The 23829-nt window shown below is 38.3% G+C and overlaps 2 protein-coding genes across 6 annotated transcripts in view; both read left to right on the plus strand.

Moving 5' to 3' along the window:
• Positions 1–4753, plus strand: part of pitpnm3 (PITPNM family member 3) — a 125218-nt gene extending 120465 nt beyond the window's left edge. For 3 of the 5 annotated variants that reach the window (XM_023961426.1, XM_023961427.1, XM_023961425.1), the window contains one exon: positions 59–2464. In XM_023961426.1, coding sequence (XP_023817194.1) covers positions 59–379 — 321 coding nt within the window. In that variant the 3' untranslated portion in view covers positions 380–2464. Of the gene's footprint in view, positions 1–58 lie in introns of all 5 variants that reach the window. The other 2 variants (XR_002874410.1, XM_023961424.1) reach the window with 2 other exon arrangements.
• On the plus strand, positions 1149–20701 carry LOC101165411 (multidrug and toxin extrusion protein 1). The gene is made up of 18 exons (XM_011482404.3): positions 1149–2970; positions 7694–7881; positions 8114–8215; positions 8292–8360; positions 8476–8624; positions 8806–8848; positions 8965–9009; positions 9119–9216; positions 9303–9400; positions 9478–9591; positions 9711–9778; positions 9936–10044; positions 10147–10222; positions 15155–15224; positions 15336–15468; positions 15592–15686; positions 16849–16953; positions 17115–20701. Exons 2-18 carry the CDS (start codon positions 7714–7716, stop codon positions 17397–17399), a joined length of 1827 nt encoding a protein of 608 aa, XP_011480706.1. The 5' UTR covers positions 1149–2970; positions 7694–7713; the 3' UTR covers positions 17400–20701.
• The last annotated feature ends 3128 nt before the right edge of the window (positions 20702–23829 follow it).

Below are 23829 nucleotides of genomic sequence, written 5' to 3' on the forward strand. Positions count from 1 at the left end.
TTACCTTCATACTTGCCCTTCTTTCTTCCCTTCCTTATCGTCTTATGGTAATTTCTAGTTTCTGAGCGAAGGTTACGCCGCTCACCTCTCCACGCTTCAGTTCGGCCACAGAGCGAGACCCAAGAAATCTCCTTCTGTTCGTATGGTGTTACGTAAAGGTTCCTTTGGTCTGTCGGCAAAGCCTGACTTTCTGTGTAAACGCACCCACCTTCGGAGGACCATGTCTGTCCAACAACCCGACCCACCGTGCACACCTAATCCCAAACCCGAGCGAGCGCAGAGCCAGCCAGAGACAGATAAGGACCATGGAGGAGGAGGAGGAGGAGGACAGGGTGCATGGGGACGAGCCTCCATGCAACGCGGAGACACCACTCCCTGACAACGAAGAAAAGTTGGAGATTGCATTGATGAGGACTGAAGAGGAGAAAAATGAATAGCTAGTGTCTAAGGCCAAGATGACATATCATTCATTGGAATATTTTAAAACTTTGTTTTATAAATCTGTCATGCGGTTTAAGTATGCGTCCCAAACACCAACTTCAGATTCTAAACTCCCATAAAAAGGTCTGTAAATGTCCTGCATTCAAATTTAGTACACACTTTTCAGCAGATTGCTGGTTTTCTAAATTAGAGTGAATTGTGGGATTAGGTGTCTTGTTTTAGAACACAATGATGTGTCAAGTCAGGGAATTGAACTCACTACTTACTGGTTCTCTATTCAGCCAAACCAGCTATAGCCAAGCCTTTTATTGCATCTTCACTCAGACATTTAATGATGGGGGAGTTCTACTTAACCTGATTCTAACCTGAATGAAGGTGGGTTGTGCAGCCTAGCTGTCAATCTTAGTTGGTCAGAGGAAACAAATCCCTGGCTACACAGACATTGGTTGTGTCCAAATTCCTTCACTACTCACTATATAGTGCGTTCGCCATTTTGGAGTACTGTCAAAATCTGCAATTCCAAAATCAAGTTCCCTAGAAATTTTCCAGAAGCCTCTGCGAAAAACTAGCGTGCATCGATGCTCACTAGATTGGCGTTGGAACATTTTGTAAAACAAAAAAATTATTTTGATTAATTTTTTAAAGAATCATCCATTTTTTATCATCAAAACACAGTAAATGTATAGTCTTTATAAAATATTCATTTTTATTAGGGTTGTATTTCTGCAATCTGTGATGTCAGCAAGAAAAGTAGTGAGCATGGTGTCCAAATTGCTCTTACAATCCAGTGCACTAGATAGTCACGCACTATGTAGTTTTTTAGTAATTTAGGTAGTAGGGAGGGAATTTAGACATAGCCATTGTGTTAGGCAAGGCATCTAAACCCCACGTTGCCCCAACAGTGAAAAAGAATTGCTTTGAGTTCTTAAGAGTAAAAAATTTTGTGAAGGCTGTCTAACAATTGGAAGTGTGATGTGTTATGACAATGGAAAACAGAGTGAGGAGATTTTATTCTAATATGCAATGCTCAAGATTATGAATTGATAAGAGAATTTAGTCAATTCTTGCTAAAATTAAAACGTTCCTCCCATCACTGAAACTGCCTGCTTAAAGATCCACTCAAATGAAAATTTTAAATGTTTTTTACTTCTGATGGAGGACACATATCATGAAAATTAGGCCAAAAATCGGGCATTTGTTTATTCAATTTGTTGTCAATATAGGGCAGATAAAAAAGTGCCATTTGAAAAAGAGCTTATTTGTTACGTAAAAATATGTTGGATGGGGCACAAGCTCCCTACTCTGCTCCATTCTGATGCATACACTTGTAGGCGACTAGATCGATGTACGTCTTTGTTTTCCTCATCTGAGCTGGCATCTGGCACAGAACTGTTTAGCTGGATAGCTGCAATATTCATTCATTCATCTTCAAAACCTGTTTTGTCCCTGCTGGAGCCTATCCTTGCCACTCATCGGCAAAGGCAGAGAATATCCTGGACAGGTTGCAAATCAAATCAAATAACAGATGCTGTTATTAGCAGCAGTCCTCTAGCTGAACTGAATGTTAATCAGGCAGGAATAATGAATATGCAAGTGCAACTGCAATGCTGTCCAGTGCTTAAAAATGTACTCCTTTATGAAGTTGATAATATCAGCATTGCGGCTAATAAGAGTTGATATGTTGAAGCAAAAACAGCTGCTTTTCACTTAACCCTTAAATCTGAGATCGGTTTTCTTCTCTTGCTTCACAGCGTCGTGTCTGTCTGTCGAGCACTGGATGCTCTATTGTCTGTGCGCATGTCTGACTGCTCAGTTTTACCTCCTGCTTGGCCCCCTACACTTTGGCGTCTGTGTGGACCTGTTCCATACCAGCTTGTTCTGCTCTGTGGATGATATTGGAACTGCTGCAGAGGATGGACACAACTTTTACCAACATCTGTGTCAAGTTTTAGGAGTTTCTCAACGTAAAACTAGACTGTATTTCAGATCACAAATATAAAAATAAACTATCCATGTGCACTCACATCATCCATGGCATGAAAATAAACAGACTGCTCATTTCTTTGAGGTTTTTGAGGCAGTGCTTCAGCCTGAGCATCAGTTTACCAGATAGTACGCGTTCCTTGGACTCACTAAAAGTCTTCGTCAAAGGCGACTCCAATATTAACTCTGATCTAATGTAAATACTCAACATGCATCTGCCCTTTGCAGGCCTTTGGATGCAGAAGTTCATTGACATTTTCGATCAATCTGTTCATGAGTTCTGCAGCCGGCGGTGAATCTAACCTCTGTCTCCGTTTTACTTCCACCGTTGGATAAATATATTTTTTGAGTTGTACTTTACTTCTCCCCCTTTTATTCCTCCCTCACTCCCCTCTCCTCAACAAGTGAGGCAGAACATGTTTTGCGACAGCCAGCACAGTGTGTGTCTGCGGTCGCTGCAGGGCCGAGGTATTCACAGCCCAGCTCCTGAGGTCACATTTGCCCGGCGCCGCAGCAGCTCCAGAACATTGCATTCCCCTTGAATTTGTAAGTTCTGCTTTGCACACCGCTCATGCACAATTCCTGCTTGTTAATAATTGCTTTGACTGACTGAACATTCATATTTGCAGAGAAAAGTGATTGTTCAAGTGAAAATGTTTACAGGCTGAAAGAAATTGTAATATAAGGTAGCTTGCTTTTCCTTGATAAATAGAGCAACAATAGAAGTTTTTTTTTTCTCAAGAAGTCTAGTCTAGCTGCTTGGTAGTTTTAGTAGTTTGCAGGATATCTTGCAGTATTATTAAGTCCCTTAGGGATTATGTGATGCTTTTGCATCATTTTATCGCAGCTGCACTGAGACCAATGGATATTTGAAGCTGATGTATGTGCTGTGAGGTCATGTTTCAAAAACAAATCTGTGAAAGGTGACAATATTTTTCTACAAGTTAACATTGTATATAAAGCTATTTTCAATGTATGTTTTTTGACCTTTTCTTTGACTTGTACAGATATTGATTTTTGCCTTAAAGCGTCTTTGATGTTTAGAGAACCTAGAAGACCACTAATGCTGACGATGTGCACTTTCTGTTGTTGAAATTTGACTTGGTTTACATGTATGTGTGATCAAGAGTATGTGTGGGTGTTTGTTGTGTAGTTGTGTTAATAGGGACCGTGAGGTTGGTTGTGTTGAGTCAATGCCTCTGCAGTGGATCTGGAACACAGGGGGCAAAACCAGTGCTGGTATTTCTGCATATTTTTTGCTGCAGCTCACTACTGCCGGTTTTTCAGAACAGAGCATGTATTTTTAAACAATTGGATCGGAAAAGTTGTGTCAGAAGATTACGGCGTTGAGGTTGTTATTCCGACTTTGAAAGGGAAGAGGCTTATCAGTACTTATAGTGTCTTGTTTTTGCTGGGATAGCTGCACAGCAAAGTGGAATGTACAGTCCAGGAAGGAACTATCTTTAACTCCTTTTAGTTCACGTCCCGCACCCAATACATAGCCCGGTAATTAGCCTTTTGATTTAAAGTAAGCACGTTTGATTCCCAGCAGCGTCGCCTCTGTAATTGCAGTGCAGCAATTAACATTCCTTCATGACTGTTTAATACAATAAAACAGTGCTGGAATACTCCGTTTTATTGTGCACTTAGACAAATGGTCTACAACACTCTTAACTGAGAATTGAAAAGTTATTCCGTTCCCCTAATCTGTAGTTACATCGTACATATACGCATTTATTATTTGCAATAAAGGAATCAAACATTCAATCTGGAAATGAATCAACATTATAATGGCAAAAAAAAAGAAAATCTGAAGGTAATTTGTTTGCTAGAGTTCACTACTGGCAACCATTTGTGATGCTTGTAATTCTCCTTAGATATATTTATTTTTTCATACAAGATAATAAATTGAGATACTATCAAAGGGTGCGCAGAGGGATTCCAGGTGTTTGAATCTGTTTCCGGAATTGAAATATCCGCATTAAAAATACCCTGCCAATGTAAACAAGATAGTTATCTTTGAGACAATACTTACTGAAAACAGTCTTGTTTTTGGGCATGTACAGCTAATAAATAGACATCATCTAAAAAAATAATTTTACAGCTAGAAAATACACATATTAGGTCATGGAGGCTAAGTCCATATGTTTTTGTTGATGAGTTGCTAGTTGACTTGTGTAAATGATTTGACTCCCAGTTTAACCCCCTGTTGTGCTGCTGCAGAGATTGTTTTGTACAGATCTCCTGTAATGATGACTATATTACTGTGTTTGTTGGACACAGTCTGTCTTTCATATTATATGAATAAAGATATCTCGCAGTTGATGAATTATTGGCAATGTGAGGGTTTTATTGATTTTTGTCCATGGAACTAGAAGCTTTATGTCTCTATTATTTACAAACATTTGCATTTTGAGTAGGAATGTAATGCTTCATTTTAATATATTGATTTATATAATAGTTTGTGGTTGACGATAGGATTCACAGTCAATATTGGTTCTATTTTGAACAATCTAATTCTGAACTAAAATCGATCCAGGACATCTTTAAGTAAAACTTCATCCAGTGTGACTCAGAGATACTGTACATACCTGGGTGCTGAACAGTGCAGGTGAAGTTGACCAGATTCCTTGTATTTCTTGCAAGATAATCAAGTGTAAATTAAGTATGTGTACAAACAAACAAGTAATTAAGATAATTTGTCAAATCCATTCACATTTTAGTTTCATAAAGGCCAGCCCACTGTTGTTTTTTCCACCTCAAAATAGTGCTAACAGAACATTATAAGAACATTCTACCCTAAATGGTCACGTCTTTGCAAAGTTCAGTGTTTCCACACATTAGACTGCCATATATGGCAGCAAAAAAGGATCAAGCTGCCTTAATGGCAGCTTGATCCTTTTTTGCTGCATTCACATGAGCTGATTGCACTTGGTCATTTTTTACGATAGTAAAATATACCTAACGTCTTAATGCCTGTTATACCAATATCATTTTTTTTCAAATATCGATTATAATCAATTTATTGCATTTTGAAGCAATTTTATAAGCAATTTATTCAATCCGATTAAAAACTTGCCTGTCACAGATACTTCTGGTTGGATTGTAGGAACATAAATCAATCAATTTGTCAATTATTTGTTACACCCCTAATTTTTTGTCTTTTTTTTCCCCCCTCCTGATTTCATTTTTTTTTTTCTTATATTACTGATTGACCCAGTCTTTCTCACAGATTAGCTGATCTGCTCCTTTTAAGTGCTGTTTTTGACCCTACGGTGGACAATTGAGGTAAAAGGGGAACTGGGGGCCTGAATTTTAGACTTACATTTTGCAGGAGAACCCATTGATTTCAAAAGGCTTCTAGTTGTTTTTTGACAGGTTACCTTGAATTTAAACTATGCATGCTTTATACCATATTATATAAAAAATATTTTGAGGTAACAAATAACTGATGTTTTATGAGGTAACTAGTATCAGTTATTTCATTTTATCCAGTCAGTCTTAGTGCACGCTTCATACAGCTTCCAGCATGACTATTATTTATGATCTCTTAAGTGATAACTAATAACTATAACTCATAAGAACCCAGACCCATTTTTTCTAAAAGCAAAATTAAATGGGATATATCAGAGTAAGAGGACCACATGACACATTTCTGATGTATTCTTATTACATTGATCTTACCATGGTTTTTAATGGGTTAACTTGTATTGCCTAAACAAGATGTTTTTTTTTTAACCTCAAACAGCCTCGCCCGAATGTTGACAGTTTGAATCTTCTCTTAAAATTGCTCTCAAACCATCTCATTGTGAACATCGTTCTAAAGTTAAGCATAGATATTTTACTAAAATGTGGTGAGAATGCTACAAAAACACATTTCATTTGTGATTCTGAATGTTAATTTTTGCCGATTTTTCTTAAGTGTTATCTTAATCTGTATTACGATAGTTCAGATGTGAGGCCTGCTCATGTTGCATCAAAACTACTTCAAAAACAGTCCAAGTAAAATAAGATTTAATTAAATTCAATTATTTATAAAATCGGCACACAAAATTAAAAGGACATTTTTGTTACAACATCTATAGCCTTTGACGTTGATGTCTGCAAAAATGGCCACATGGAAGAAATCCTAAAAAAAGAAAATCAAAAAGGATTTCTGGAGGTTTTAAACTTACACATGCATGTTGAATTCAGCTACAGATGTTTATTAGAGAGCTTTACAATGTGATGCAACTATAAAACACCAAGAACCGGTTGTTCATTCATTACAGAATTGGTGTCTGCTTATGGTACAGACACAGAGTACCTCTGAATTTTAGAGAAACTCCACAACTCCTGTGTGTGAGGCTGAACATGAAAGACTATATAGACCTTTGGATGCCTCTAAGCTACAATATCCCTTATATTGCCAGAGCAGGCCATGATGCAATTATCCAGCGTGGATTCTGTGGATGACCAACAAAATACATGACTTCCTAAAAGCTGAGCAGAAAATATCATTTATTAATCATAATATCCTGTTTTTTCCATGTGGCAGAAGTAAGTTCTCAACATCCCAAATTTCAATATTCGATGTTTTTTAGAAATTATTTAACTTTTATGTGAAAATATGTTGTTTTTTTTGCCCCTGCAACAGGAATTGCATGTGAAATTTCGTTTCCTATCAGTCACTTTTTTGGTGGGGGGCATTTGGGAGCAGGGTTTCTCATTTCATTTCTGATGTTGCCAAAAGTATACTGGCTGGTTAACCATACTTCTCTACGGTGGGACTCTGAGCCAGATGTCAAGTTAATGTTTTATAGCCCTTTCATGAATTTGTATGGCTGAAGACATAAAGATGTATTGGCCAATTTTGGTCAATAAATGGTATTTCCGTTCAAATGTGAGGGGACTCCATGACTAATCCAGATCCTTTATACGCGTCGGTGTAGAGACATCAAGAAGGCAGGGTCGTGATCATTTAATTTCCACTGCAGATTGTCAGCTGTGTTGGACTTTTGGTAACTTAAGTTGAATGTTAAATGAAGTTCTGTTGAATTTATTTATTCAAGTGAGCTACTTATTTGTGTAGAATAAATAAAACAGTATTCAGAAATGGTGGATACTGAAACAAATGTACTTTATTTAAGGATTTATTTTTTCTTTAATGTTTTTGTCTTACCCAGCAGTGTTAAAACTAAACTACGATGCTAAACTAACAAGTTAATGAATGACTAACTTTTCAAAATGTTGAAATACTTTACACAAAGGTTGTGAATGTTCTCCCTAGTGTGCATCATACATAAGAAGATGACTGACAGAACAAATACATCCTTGGAAAAGTCTTCATTGGCACCTGGAGCTGCAGACATGGAAGGGCCCAGCGACAAGCTTTTTCGCTGCAGGTGGGTGCGTAACAAAGTCCCCGTGGCCCACAGAGAGGAGCTGTATCACATTCTGAGGATGACAGGGCCTCTGGTAAGAGCATCTGATTCTTTGCACAGCATCTGTCACACTTAGAAAAAGGTTGCCCCTTTGTGTCAAATACAAGAATGTGTCCTAGTTTCCTAAATAGCATCAATCAACAATTTCCTTAAGTCAAGTGTGGTGACTTTTTTTTGAACAGTTCATGCACTTCTATTGCATTGACCAGAGCTCTCTTTTAGTGAGTTGGTGTCATCCTTACCAGAGCTGACATTTGTGTTTCTAGCTGCTTGCCAGAATCCTCCATTATCTGCTTCCTTTTGTGGTTACAATGTTCTGCGGGCGCCTGGGAAATAATGTAATGGCTGGCTACGGATTAGCCTCTGCAGTAAGTGCTCATGGTTTTTGTCATCATCAGTGGCAAATCCCAATGATTTAAATGTGTTTTTTTGTGTTTCTTTTAGACCCTGAATGTTACTTCAGCAGCTACAGGATTTGGTTTAGCTTTGGCATGTGATACTCTGGTGTCTCAGGTTTGATCATCTCATGATGGTTTTCCTTGTGTTAATATTTTCTGATCCTTCCTTGGACTCATTTCATACCCAAACTATTAATTATTCTCTTTCAATAAATGATTAACCTGCACAGACATTTGGGGGCAGGAACCTACTGCGGGTGGGAATAATCCTTCAGCGTGGCATCATCATCCTGCTGTTGTTCTGCCTGCCCTGCTGGGGGCTCCTCATTAATGCTCAGGCCGTCCTGTTATGCCTGGGCCAGGACCCGGTGGTTGCCAGGTAACTAAACAGAGATCAACTTCAAACCTTGTACCTCTGTAATGATTTAGAACAGACAGCATTTCCAATCAGCAAAAGCAATCATGATTGTATGAAGATTGTTTATTATAAAAGGTTATTTTAGATGTAATGTGAACAAAACAAACCAATATTTTGAACTGAGATTGTTTCTTATTTTTAGAATAGCACAACTTTATATCACAGCCTACCTTCCAGCAGTACCAGTAAGTTTTATTTTTTCAGACAGTTTTTTTCTTCCTGCTAAACGATATGAAGTTTATGATGACCTATTGCCCTCATAGTTTAGTATTAACAGCATTAATTTGTGTCTGTCTTTTAGGCCATGTATCTACACCATCTTCAAGTTTCTTATCTACAGAACCAGGTGCTGTCATAACCTGTTCTATAAAGACTAAAATGAATTGCCTGCACTAATTTAATTAGACGTGGAGAGGGTCCAGAGTCTCCATGCCCGCTCTTGTTTGTTTCTTCAGGGTATAATCATGCCACAAATGTACGCTGCTGCTTTGGCTAACATAGCAAATGTCGCCACAAACTACATCTTTATTTACTGGCTACAGCTGGGTGTTGTGTAAGCGTATTTGTTCATCAATTTCAAGTTTTACATAAAAAGTTTCCTTATTTTGGGATGCTGACCTTGATGTGCTTGTTTTGCAGCGGATCTGCAGCCGCCAACACTTTGTCTCAGGTTTACATCTGTGTGTTTCTGTTTGGTTATATCTGGTGGAAAAAACTCCATACCACAACATGGGGAGGTGAGAGATTTTACATCCACTGACTTGCTGAGCTCACAATCACGACTGGTTCTCATGATTTGACTGGACCCCTGCAGGCTGGTCTGTTGAATCGCTGCAAGAGTGGGGCTCCTACATGAAACTGGCCATCCCCAGCACCTTAATGACTTGTTTTGAGTGGTGGGTATATGAGTTTGGGGGATTCTTTGCAGGTAATTGAAGATCAAGTTCAATTCATTGAAAAAAAGCTTTTGTACAATACTATTACTATTGAAGCAGCTTTTTATTAAAAAGAAATGTCTGTAATTCAAAGTGTGTCTGCAATTATCAGGAATGCTGAGTGAAGAAGAGCTGGCCGCCCAGCATGCAGTCATTATGGTGGCTTTTTTGACTTATATGGTAATGTGCATGTTGGAGTTTTTTATTCTCATTCTCACAAAAACCAAACTTGTTAATTTAGAGGTGTACTTATAGCATTTACAGATGCTAACTCTTCTCAAAACATGTTTATAATTTATACGTTTACTTTCTTCCTTTAAAAATGATAAACCCACAGTTCCCTCTTGGCATTCAAGCTGCTGCATGTGCGCGGGTGGGTAATGCTCTTGGGGCAGGAGACACAGCCAGGGCGATTCTGAGCAGTAAGATATCGCTCGCTCTTGCAGGTCAGAGATGAACTTGTTGTGTAATTGCTGCACATTATAAAAATAAGCATTTAATTCCTCCACGTTTTCTGTTTGACAGATTTCCCAGCTCCTCTTTTCCAGGTTGCTTTGCAATCGTTGAGGGTATTGTGCTTGGCTCTACAAAAACAGTGATTGGGTTCATTTTCACATCTGATGAGTGAGTCTGTTTTATTGCATTAATGAAAATAGAATTTCAGTTATCTAAAGTAGAAAATTTATTAAAGATATGTGATTTTTAGCTGACATAGTTCAAGAAAGTTAACACTGTTTTGTGTGCATCAAGGTTAATGCCAAACTTTAGGCCTTTAAGGAAATTAGAAATGTGCTAGGTATATGCCATTAACCATTCAATTATGCTACCCCCATATTTTTTCACTAAAACAACTTGGCTGCTCATGGACCACTGAAGCGGCTTATCACTCCAGCTGCTAGCATCTGTGAAACCATCTCCTTTACTGCTAGGCAGTTGAAGAGGCACAGACTTTTGGGAACAAGATTAATGTTGCAAATTTAACCCCCCTTGGCTGTGCTGCTACTTGTACTGCACTGCTTCATCAGAATCAGTGGAGGTAGTGTCAGTAAACAAATACATGGGTTCTACTGGTATGTATAGTGGGGCAAAAATGTATTTAATCAGCCACCAATTGTGCAAGTTCTCCCATTTAATGTAATTTTCATCATAGGTATCCCTTAACTATGAGAGACAAAATAAGAAAAGAAATCCAAAAAACCAGCAACAGTGTGAAAACCTTGAGAAGACAGAAAATGTCTGACTTCTGTAATTGCCAACAAAGGATATATGACAAAGTAGCGAGTTGAACTTTTGTTATTGACCAAATACTTATTTTCCACCATTGTTTACTAAAACATTCCTTAAAATCAGACAATGTGATTTCCTGGATTTTTTTTTCTCATTTTGTCTCTAGTAGTTGAGATATTCCAATGATGAAAATTGCACACCTCTCTCATTTTTTTAAGGTCGCAAACTTGCACAATTAGTGGCTGACTAAATAATTGGTTTGCCCCAATGTAAGTTTCAGGGTGAGATCAATTTTTCCCTATTGATGCAGGCAATGCCTTTGACAGGCAGTATTTTGGACTTTTGGAGTCCCTTCTTCCTCAAAGCAACCATAGTACCAGGTGGAGACCCAGAGGAGATACTGTTGGCATCTGTGGTATTGTTACTATAAAAGCTTAGCTTTTTTAGCTCCACAACTCCTAAACAACTCCCATGTCTATGCACAAATACACGGTCCATGTATCCTTGTTTGGTCATCTAATGCGGTATTATGCAATTGAATATGTGGTATGTTGGAGAACTTGTCAAGGATCAGAGTTTAAATCCCACCTGTGTATACTGACGGAGTCAAGCTCCAACTGCTTATTTGTCATCTAGTCAACAGTCCAGCTGTAGCCGGCTGCAGCTGTGTCCCGAATGATGCACTCTAAAATAGGTTTTTAGCAACCGGTGCCATCTGACGACTGGTGTGCCTTGGTGCCAGCTTCGGTGCTCGTCAGACCAAGCATTTTTAACATTTTGAATCTTGCAGACTGCTGTTTTAAAAGCTTGAAGTTTGTTTACACGCTCTTCCTGTGACCCATAACCCTCCTCTGAACCTTTGTTATTGACAGTGAAAACAGATGCTACATCTCTTGTCATGCCAAGTATGGCAGCTTGAAGCTTGAGTTAAGAGACTCTTCTGACCTCACAGTCCTCTACTTCAATATTCCCACCTGCTTTAACATACTGCTTGCAATAAAACGCTATTAATTTGATTAAATTCATGAGATCACCTCAACATGTTTGGCATTCAGAGGAGTCATGCAAAGGGATAGAGATACCATGAAGCTCAAACACTTCCACAATTGTATTGGAATTATTTTCCTAAAGCGTCCGCATCTGATGCATCCAGAAAACTGTGATTTGATTATGGTCTGTTAGCTTAACTCGGTTTTCATGAAGGGGGCACAGATCAAAACACTCCTTTTGTGTTGGGGTTATGGCTTAGAAGTCCACCTGGTCAGAAGGCAAATCTCTCAGCATCCAGATCAAATGCATAAAGCTGTTTACAATGCCCTTTGCAACCTACTTTTAGGTCTATGTAAGCGCGCGCTTATGTGTGTTTTAGGCTTCTGCATTCCAAACTCTCACATTCACCTGTCGCTACGGAAATTTTTAAGACCGTTTTTGGGCCTGTCCTCTGAGGACATGTTGAAAGTTAAACCAGGTCAAACTTGGACCAATCAGAGACTTGGTAGTGACATCTGGAAAGAGTTTCTTTTACTTTACTGAAGTGCCAACTGCCTAAAAGTTAATCATGGGGGAAAATATTAATGAGTGTTGTTTGTGCCCAGACAGAATTGTGTGAGACCAAGTCTTTCATTTATCGGAATAGAGCTGTGAAAGTAAAAACTTGGACCAGGTTTGAGAGATTTGCACCGCTTTGACACCATTTCACACCAGGCCTCTTCCAACTGTAGGTACACACGCTAGTAAGGAGTAGTGACAGTCCAGCTTGAACACCATATGCTAATGCATGCACGTTTATGCATCAGCACACATGTGCGGTGTGAACTTACCGTAAGGTTTCAAGGTCTACCTGGTCAAGTCTCATAGCAATTGCAGAATTTTTCTTTGTAAAAACGTACAGAACCAACTCAAGGTACATTTTGGTGATTTTTCTGTTAGACACATACCAAACAACATTCAGCAGCTCCCAAAATATCTGCTGCTGTGCATCTGGAGAAGCAAAACCACCATTTACCATTGTTTTACATTAAAAAATAAGTATATTTACAGCAGAAGCAAACAGTCAGATAAAAAGTAATAAAACATTTTTTTTCCCATTCTGGAACTCCATGGTGATTTAGTGTGTAGCACTCTCTGGATAGAATCCAGGTTGGGCAGGGGAATTTGTATGCTCTCCTTGTACATGTGTGGGCTTTCGCTGGAGTCTTGGGCGTCCTCACATGGTCCAAAAATAAAGATTAATTATTGGCTCTTGATAGTCCCCTAGATGTGAGTCTATTATTAATAAAATCGGGGACATCGCTTCCCTTCCACTGACGGGTCTCTGCAGCATCGTCCGCCGTGGTTGCTGTTTACGTTCTCGTTCCCGCCTATTTCAACGCAGAATGATGGCGTTTGTTGCGTATCGATGACCCAAGTGGCCTGGGTCGCATTTGAAAAGATCGGATCTGTGTCATTCAGACTGTCATGAAAAGATCGGAATTGGGTCGCATAGGGGCAAAAAAAATCGGAATTGGGTCGTTTCAGCCTGCAGTGTGAACGTAGCCCAAGTGTGGCTGGTTGTCTTTTTGCACTGACTTGTGATGGCTTAAACTGTCCAGGGTGCACCCCGCTTTCGCCAAGCAGATACTGAGATCGCAACCTCATGACTAGATAGGTTTAGAAGATGACTAATAGGGTTGTGCCGATGGACGATATCATCGTCCATCGTGATGGGTGACTGACATCCCGATGGAGAGACCACCATCGTGATGCCACGCCCCCGCCACGTTGCGCGTTGACACCATAAGCAGCGGTTACATGTACAAAATATCTTGATGGGATCAATGGTCGGATTAGAATCCAACCGTGTACATGGAACCAGAAAAATGTTTTCAGAATATAAAAACGTTCACTAAGGTCACACTTTCCGTCGGAATAAATCATTCGCACATGCGCAGTAGGGTTTGAAAACGGAAGGATATAAATTCCGCCAAGCGGCTTTTTTTTTCAAACTTTATTGAATGTAACAATTCAATACAAAACAATGTTAAACAGCACCGAGCGGCTATATACATTGACATGTCAGCTCGGTAAAATACGAGACGATCTTCTAAACGTGCTTTTAATAATGTTACGGTTATTATGAAACACCTGTTCGCTCATCATTTGAATTTTAATCCGCGTGGTCAGTGCTTTTTCTGAACGAAGCCAGGATTAGCAGTATGCTAACACGGGCTAACAACATTAGCTTTGGGTGGTGCTGCATGCTGGCTGCACGTAAACATGTAAGAATAACATCAGCCTTTATTTAGTCGGGACACGACTGGAAACACAAATCTGCGTGATTGTTTGAATGTTTTATAAGGACTGAGCGACATTTCTGCTTTGAAGCTCAAACCGCTGTGTGTGCTAGAGCTGCGGGACGGATCGCAGTCTTAAATCTCCCACACATACCGCTCATGTAACAAAGCACCCCCCCTTCCCATCAAACACAAAGCTGTAAGTCTGCGCTCCGCCGGTCCACTTCAGTAGTGAAGTGCGGGAGCGGACTACTTCTTTTCTATTTTGTTTGTTACTTTTTTTGTTAAAGTCACTTCCCTCAGTTTATACTGGATCATCGCGGATTAGTCATTAGTTAGGAAATAAAATGAAAAAAGCAAAAAAACGAATAGCAGTTATATAAGAACGAAAAATGTAAAAATACCCCCCCCCCCGACGATGTCATCGTCCATCCCGATGGTTGACAGCAAACATCGTCAACGGACAATTTAAGGGACATCGCCCAACCCTAATGACTAAATTAATTAACTTTCTAAACTGCAGCAATGTTCTACCATTTTTTCAGCCAGTTGGTAAATATAGAACTTTCTAGGTTTTGCGTCCTCTAACACTCCCATGTGATCTATTTATGTAATTATTTGCCGATACTGATATTGTGCTAAAAGTGTTGCATACCCTTAATTCATAATGTCTTTTTTTTTTACACTCATCTCACTGGACAGGCATTCTGTGCTTACTGCAATGTTGATTTTTTTTTTCACAAGATGGTAACCTGAGTGCAGTGTGTAGTGTTGGACTACAGCAGCAATATGTACACAGAATCTAAACATTTTTTAAATATCTGGCATTCACTAAATCAATGTGTAAATACAGTTTTAACTCTAAACTGTTTTTACTGCAATCTCTTTGTGTTCTTTTAAGTTGACAATGAGTTGTGTTCATAATACATTTTCATGGTTTATGAATCATTCGATTTAACAAGGGATCATATGACCCTTTCTCTCACACTTTTCTTCTCTTTTTTTCCCACACAAAGCTTAAAAATAAAATAATTGAATGTCAAATCTCTTTTTTCAGGAGGATTGTTGGCTTGGTCTCCCACCTGATAAATGCTTACTGTTTTCTTCAGTTTTTTGATGGTCTAGTGGTAAGTCTGCTAACCTGTGTTGTGTGTAGAGCAAACATTTGCAGTACATTGTTCTAAAATCAGGACACGTGCAGTATGTGAAAAAGTAAAGTTAGTTTTCCCCAACGACAGTGTGTGTGCACAGGAATCTTCTTGGGCACAGGAAAACAGAAAATACCAGCTGTGGCTCATCTTATTGGATACTACTGCATTGGTCTGCCACTGTGTGTGACTCTGATGTTTGTTGCAAAACTGAGAGTTCTAGGTAATTGTAAGAAATGAACCATATTTGATTGATGAACATTCATGATTTATACAGGGAGAGTGTGGCTTACAAAGCTGGAGCTGCTGTAAGTGTTAATTGAATCATTTTTCCTTTTCTCTCCAGGTTTTTGGATAGGACTGCTTATTTGTGTTATATTGCAATCTACCTTCTACATCGTTGTTATCTTCAAGCTGAACTGGAAGAAAATGACTGAGGAGGTATTTCTTAAGGCATTAAATCAAAGATTAAAGATTAGCTGCACATAGGCTTATTACTGATGTACTTCTAACTTGGGGCACTTTTATACTGGTAAAAAACTCAAGTAGAAATTGCATAAAAATTCCAGGTTTTATGCGTACACTTTACAAAAATCACTTGTGTGTTGCTTAACCTTGGGAAAATGCTTACAGCCATGCAACCTCAAGGCCGTGTCACACAGCCACTATGACACTTGTCGTAAATTTCACGGATTAAATTGGTCATAAGTGAATATACGTGAAAAAAGTGAAAAAAGTTGTGATCTTTCTCGTGAAATATTCACAGATGTATCACAAATAAACCATGTTAAAACTATTGAATAAACCATGCAAAGAACACGTGAATCAATGTAAAAGCCATATCTGGCCCAAAATTTGTGTATCAACAATGAAATTTGAACGTTATATATAAAATGTTAAAATATAAAAGTTCGTGGAACAGTCGTGGGCAAGCCACAAATTTGCATATGCATCTCGCAAAAATCCTCCTCAATTGTGTAAGATTTACCTTATCATTGCGCATAAACTGCGTAAAATACATGTAAACTGCGTAATTCTCAACCAACCAAAAATTCTGAACAGCTCAAAACCAAATTCAAATGCAGACCTGTGGGCCAAAACCCTAAAGGGCGTCATTATTAACTTATAATTAAGTATATGACACATGTATTACAAAAGACCGAAATTTTATGTGGAACATGCGCAAAATGTCGTAGTGGCTGCGTGACACAGCCTTTAGTGAATTCCCCGCTGCAAAACATCAAAATGTACGTGTATAGACAAAAAAAAAATGGATACATTTTCTGATGTTAAGAGGGAGTGAAAAAAGGAGATGTGATCTACACATATACACAGAAAAACTAGATGTGACCCCTTTTTTATAACTCATTGGGGAACTGCTAACAGGAATCAAGAGTTCTCATTTACAAGAAACTAAGAAACCTATTACATGCAGTAAATTAAGTGTTTTAAAAAAAAAGTGAATATTTTCACCAAAATTAAGAAAGAGGCTTTAATCATGCTTCTATTATCGAGTTTCAAAATGCAGCAATGAGTGTGATGGCCATAACTGAGGGCAGAAATGCAGATTAACTGGTAATCAACTGAGTTTTGATATTTTCAGGCTGTGAAACGGGCTCAGAAAAACACCCGTATGGCACTTGTAGATGCAGATGCTCTGTTGGACAATACTGGCAACAACGCCAGCCAGGCATCAAACAATGGACATGTAAGTTGCCTATTTTTCTTTCAGCTCTAACACTAAAAATCAAAATCTTACCATGTTCTTCTATTGTGTTGCCAGTAAGCTTTCCAATTTGTTTCCTTTGTAACATTTTTCTTCAAACCGCTGATGCATGCAGACTTACTAATGACAGTTTTTTCTTTTAGTCAGTTGAAGGCTATGTGCCAGTGACAACTGAGAACAATGACGGAAAATTAGAGGAACCTGAGAGACATGTGGTGCTCAAGCAAAGACGCGACAATCTCTCCACCAGCCAGCTGATCCTCAGAAGAGGCATTACTGTGATTGCAGCACTGGGCCTTCTTAGTGTGGGCATAATTGTCCACTTCCTTGTGCCTTTACCGGAGACCCAGTTTGCAAAGGCTAACACAACAGAGGGCTGGATCAATACAACATATGCTCCCAGCCAATATTTCTCCACGGTGCAATAGATGAGACAACAGACTACTGAACATCAGTCAATCCTTTTTTGCACTTGTGCTTCTGAAATGATTTAGTGATAAACAAATGGAATACATTTGTAATAAATGTAGCATATTTAAATGTTGCAATTATATCCAAAAACTTTTTGATGATTGAATAATTTCAACTGTAGCATGCACATTATTTAATAACAGATTGTTTCACTAGATTTTTTTGTGTGTGATTTTCTATGTCAGTGTGCATTTAAAATTAAGGATAATAATGGATATATAATTAAATTATTAAAACACGTATCCTGATAATACTGTATTGAAAATGAATTATTTTTTATAAAAAGGTTTTTGGATTATTGTGCCCTGCTAACAGCTAAACAATTTAACCCTTTCGTGCCTGAATTCATTTCTTTTTTTTCCCTATTCAAGGTAATGCTAAATTGAATTACAGTATATTGCAAATTAGTGAAGGGGTTAATATCTTTTTAATAAAATATTGGATTATTGTAATGTTTTTTGCTGTTGTGGGCTAATGTTTAGTCCTATTTTTCAAAGCCATTTTCAAAATCCATTGACAACACAATGGGATGTTATCATTTGTGCCAGCTGTGTATATTTTGGCCGATTAAGGATATAATGATGTGAATTTAAAATTAGGACAATTAAAAATTTCTTTCAAATTCTAAAGCAGAATCTCAAGGGTTTATGATTATCAAGCTGAGAAGCTACCAAAATTTACCAAGTTTCTCAACTCGGGGATTTAATGTGGTTGTGATGCATTTTCTTGTCTTTGTTCAATCCGTCTTATTTCTAGTGTCACAGACTGACAGGACAGCAATAAAATCCCCTTTTCCTTAATTCAGAAAATAGCAAAGACCGATAACACATTATTTTGCAAACACTGATGGGCTCGGTTGTAAGCTTTTGTTTCTCCAGCATGGTTTGCCACAGGGTCCACTGAGAACTAGACCACATCCTGAGGATGACCAGGCCTCTGGTTAGGACTGTTCTCATGAGCTTTTGGGTCCACAAGAAAAAAGGTTTATTGTGATTTCATCAACAATAAAAAGATTTATGTTACTAGATTTCAGAGAACAAAAAGACAGATCCTAATCCCAAATCCAAGTTGGCAGGTTTCAACAAAGAAGTGTCTTTAACTCACAAGTGGGTCTGAACTCACTTGTTGTGACAAGACTAATGGCAGTGGCCATTAGCGGCAATATGTGTTTGCTAAAATCTCTTTAGTCTACTGGTAGGTGTTTCACCTTCACTCTCATGGTTTCTGCAGCCATTTTGGGTCTTTGTTTAGCTGTTTCCATTTTTAGTTACAATGTTCTGCGGACGTCTGGGAAAACAAATGATCCAACTGCAGATAAGCTCGAGCAGAGTACAGTGCAACAAAATTTAAATCTTTTTTTTTCCCAGAAACCTTGTTTACGGGAATGACAATGTTTGATCGAATAAGCATGCTGTGTTATAGTGTTACCCAACTAAAATGTAATGATGAACTAGCCTTGAGTTATGTTTTTTACTCTTGTTTTAAGATGTCCAGAGACTTTACTGGTTATAAAAGTTGCCCCAACAGAGCATCAAACACACAATAAGTGATGAAAGAAAATGCTTTTTCATTATAACAGTTTCTAGCATCTGCTGCTGCAGGTAACTGAGGGTCCAATTGCAAACTTTTCACTGCAGGTGTGTGTGCAAACTGAGAGGGTCTACACCACACCCTCAGGGGACTATAAAAAGGATGACTTTTTTGTAGTTCTTAGTCAGGGATAATCTGGAACAATGTGGTCTTTAAACCTCATGAAAAACGACCAAAAAGCAGTATTTTTGATCCATTTATACTGCTTCTGTATTCCTCTAAAAACCTTCACTCTGAGTACCAACCCAAATCCACGAAAAGGAGCGTGTTCTCACTTATTGCACATCTGTGATGGAACATTACATAGTTGTAGCACGTAGAATCAGAGAAGTGGGAATTTTTTTGAGCATTAACAGCAAAAGATTGCTATCCTGGAGTAACTTTATGGGTGTTGATGTTTGTGTTTCTAGCAACTCCCCATAATCCTTTATTATCTGCTTCCTTTTGAGGTTACGATGTTCTGTTGGGAAATGATGTAATGTCTGGCTATGGATTAGCTTTTGCTCTACGTGCTCATTGTTTTCATGGTTCAATGATTACTGTTATAAAATAGCAAATGAAAATGTGATTTTAGAATGAGTAAATACAAAAGACATTCCAAAGCTTCATAGCTGTTTTCCAATAATTTTCCAATAATATATTTTAAACAGCAGTTTGTTGAGGTTACAAATGAGAATCGGCAACTACAGGGGTGTTGTGCTCTGATTGTTCTAGTTTGATCATCTTTGGATGTTTTTTCTTTTTTTGTGTTGCTGTGCACTAGCCCTTACTTTGACCCTTTTCCGTGTCCCAATCTATAACAGTTTTTTAATTTAAATGTTGAGCCACACGTGCACAGACACTGCACACAGATATTTGGAGGAAAGAACCAGTTGAGGGTACGTGTTCCCTCAACGTGACATCATCATCCTGCTGTTGTTCTGTTTGTTCTCCTGGGGGCTTCCCATTAATGCTCAGGCCATCCTGTTAAAGCTGGGCCAGGACCCGTGGTTGCTAAGTAACTAAGTAGAAATAAACTTTATAGAGGCTTTGCCATCTAATGCTTTAGAGCACCAAAACAAAAACAAGAACTATTTCTATTATTCGATATTCTATAGGTAAAATAACAAAATTTCGTTAACATGTTTTTCTGGACTGCTTACTGACCGTTTTACAGGCAATCTAAACTTGAACATATCACCGGTAATTGTGATTGCATTGGTTGAAAATACAGTGGAAAACACAATCCCTTTTGTTCTTATGTCTTCCTTTGGCCTGTATGAATAAACTGTTGGGAGAAACATTTTTTACTGATTGCTGATATGTAAAGACCCAAAATTTTCACTTCACGCTGACTGTCTTTGGTTCAGATGTGGGACTTTTTGGCCTCTCCATGCACAGAAACTGACAGACAGAGGTATATTTGAGCATTTGCTTGTTCAGTCTAAAGTAATAGTAGAAAATGTACCTCCTACTCTGTAATTTCATGCTGTACTGAAATGGGCTGGTCTGTCAAATCACTAAAGGGGGTGGGGCTCTCACATGAAACACCCCTGGACATGAATGACTTGTTTGGAGAGATGAGTAGGCTAAATGAATTGGGTAGAATCATTTGCATGTAATTTGCAGTGATGTCAAATCCATTTACGAGTGTTGTTCAAACTGCTTTTAAATAAAGTACTTTATTGTTTGCCTGCAATCACCAGGTTTGCTGAGTAAACAGGAAATGCCATGCTTTTGATGTCTTCCATAATCTATTTGGTACAGTTAATATTTTACTTTATTTGACTTGGCTGTGGATCATGCCTTTGGCACGTGTCAAGCCCCCAGGCGTCTCCCAACTCCATCTGGATGAAGCCCATCTGCTGGACTATTTAACATGTAGTTGTAGAGTTAGATAAGGTAATTCTTCTCTAAGAGTTCTGGTACATCACCTGTCCGTCCTGGGGGAGGATCCCTCCTTCATGTGGACACTCCTGAGGTTTCTTTTTTTCCCCGGAATCCTTTGTTTTTTGTTTTTTTTTAGGAGTTTTTCCTACCGCGAAGGAGGGTCTAAGGGCAGGGATGCCCAGATTAGTTTAGTCTGTTTAGTTAGTTCAGTTTAGTCGGGGAGACAGTTAAGCTCGTGCTGGTTTGCAGCGCCTTCTGTCCGTGAAACCAGGGTTCGAATCCGGGCTGCTCCCTATTCCTTTCTCTACTTCTGTGCCGGTCCCAAGCCCAGATAAATTGAGAGGGTTGCATCAGGAAGGGCATCCGGCGTAAAACATTGCTAAGTTAACCATGTGACTCATCCTCGAAAGAGAGGTTGTTTCGCTGTGGCGACCCTTGATGGGAAAAGCCGAAAGAGAAAGAATAGTTAGTTCAGTTTACTCCATGTTTTCTTCATCCTTATGATTTTATGTTTACTATACAATCACCGGTTTGAAGCTCATTGAGATGACTGTTGTTGTGATTTTGGCCTATATAAATAAAATTTAATTACCGGTAAACTGAATTGAGTTTACTTAACCTGTCATAACTGTGCATTTAAAGCATTATGTTCTTTAACATTTTTTTTTACAAAGGTCTTTTTTTGAAATAAAAGTTTTCATTTACTTTGGGTCTTCAGCAATTATAAACCCACAGTTTCCTCTTGTCATTGAACATTGTACCAAATTACTGTGATAAACCTAAAAGGTAAAAGGAAAACAAAGACTTTTATTTACCCCCCTCCTTATGTATCAGTTTTTGAAAAAGTTTTAAACTGCACATTTTGAACTATAATATTTTTTTTTTCTTAAAATTTTTGTAGGGTGTATTCAGACTAGATCCACCCAACCCTTGTGCTATCCTAGGCATGTTAACAATGGGAGTGGGGTCATCTAGACCCACTAGACGGTGCGCTGAACCTTTTTTCTTCAACGATTTGTGATCTTCACTGGTGTCCATGGATTACATGAAATCCTCTTCACCTTTATCCAACTTTGTCATGGTAGGGAGAACAGGTCAATGCAAGGGTGGAGTCATAGGATAGCACAAGGGTTAAAGTGATCCAGAATTAATTTCTCCTGGTGAATTCTTATTTCCTTCAGTTTATAACTGATGGTGAGTCTCCAGACTGTTGATGCAGATCACTCTGTTACTTTTTTCCATCTTGTTCACTTTAGCACTTGTAAGAGAACATTAGTGAAGGAGTCAGCTATTGTGCTCTGGTTCTAATTAGGGCTGGACGATAAAGCGATTTTATTGATTAATTCTAATTTTGTGGTTTTAGAAGATTTGGGTTAATCAAGATTTTATTTTCCCATTTCAGCGCTCTCTTGGGCTTCCATTGGTCAGAGTAAGGTAGGCAGACGCTACTCTCTCGCAACCATTAGACGTGAAAACGGCTGCTAGCAAAGAAGAGCTTGTTCTGCAAGGCAGAGAGAAAAAAGAAAAAGCTTGGTCCGTGCATCTAGCATTTTTCTTTATGCGATGCTCAAGCTAACGGTAGCTCACAATACATCTGCTGCTTTTTTCTACAAACATTTTTAGCACTTCAGTTTAGTTAAACTATGTGTTCAAGCTAATTTCCAATGTTGAAATAAAATGTTTTTTTGTTAAATATATTCTGTCATTTGTCATTTTTTTAAGAAAGTAAAAGATGGGAGAGAAAAAAATTGATTCAAATTAAAAATCCAATTTGGTATGAAAAAATCAGAGATTTTATTTTTGGGTCATGTCCCCCATATATTTTTGAAAAGTTGTACATGAGTACAAAAATGTATGTAGTTTTCTACAGTTAGTAAATATGTAACTTGAGATGTATACAGATTTTATCTTAAAAAAAGTAAATCATTAATGCTTTTAACTGTTTCTTGCTTCTCTCACTGCAATTTTTGTTTAAAAAAAGTCCTGCTGTATAATGTATCCGTTTCTGTTTCCAAACACAATTTCAAAGATCTATCAGAGCCTAGAAAACACTTAATAGGAATGCTTTTTTGACTGTCTCCTATGACATGTATGGCCCCTGAGTAACGCTTGTCTAAGACACAGAACCATGGTGATCTGGCCTTTTATAAACCTGTAGTGTGTTTACAATATATTTTTGACCTGTATTAACCCTTGTGCTATCCTGGGCACGTTAACATTGGGTGTGGGGTCATCTAGACCGTGCACTGAACCTTTTTTCTTTAATGATTTGTGATCTTCACTGGTGTCCATGGATTACATGAAATCCTCTTCACCTTTATACACCTTTTTTCATGGTAGGGAGAACACGGTAATGTAAGGGTGGGGTCATAGGATAGCACAAGGGTTATTAAAACTGCACAAGCACCAAAAATACCAGCTCAGTTCATTTTATCGGATACAAACACATCTGTGTTTCGCTGTGTATGACCAATGTTTGTTGGAAAACTAAGAACTTCTGGTATAAATGTAAGAAACCATGGTTGCTTTGTTTTATTGATAAGGCTTCAAGATAATTGAGCTTTTGCACAAGGGGAGAGTGGCTTACAAAGCTTGGGCTGCTGTGATTTTAATGGATTCATTTTTCTTTTTCTCTGCTGGTTTCTAGCTGGAAATGTTCAATGTGTTGTGTTTCAGTCCACCGTCATTGTTTCTTTCTTCCAATTTGTGAATAAAAAACATGACAGAGGAAGTCTTACCAAGGCCAATAAATCAAAGAAGATGAGCTGCACAAAAGGATGAGATGTGTTGATGAGATGTGAGCTATTATTTGTGCAGCATGCGCAAAAATAAAAAGCTTTTGGTTTTTTAAGACTATTATTTACCGTACTCTATGAAACAGCCTCAGAAAAAGCCTCTTCTCTACTGGACATTAAGTGCAAAAAGATC

The sequence above is a fragment of the Oryzias latipes genome, chromosome 13, assembly GCF_002234675.1.
Source record: "Oryzias latipes chromosome 13, ASM223467v1".
Taxonomy (NCBI): domain Eukaryota; kingdom Metazoa; phylum Chordata; class Actinopteri; order Beloniformes; family Adrianichthyidae; genus Oryzias; species Oryzias latipes.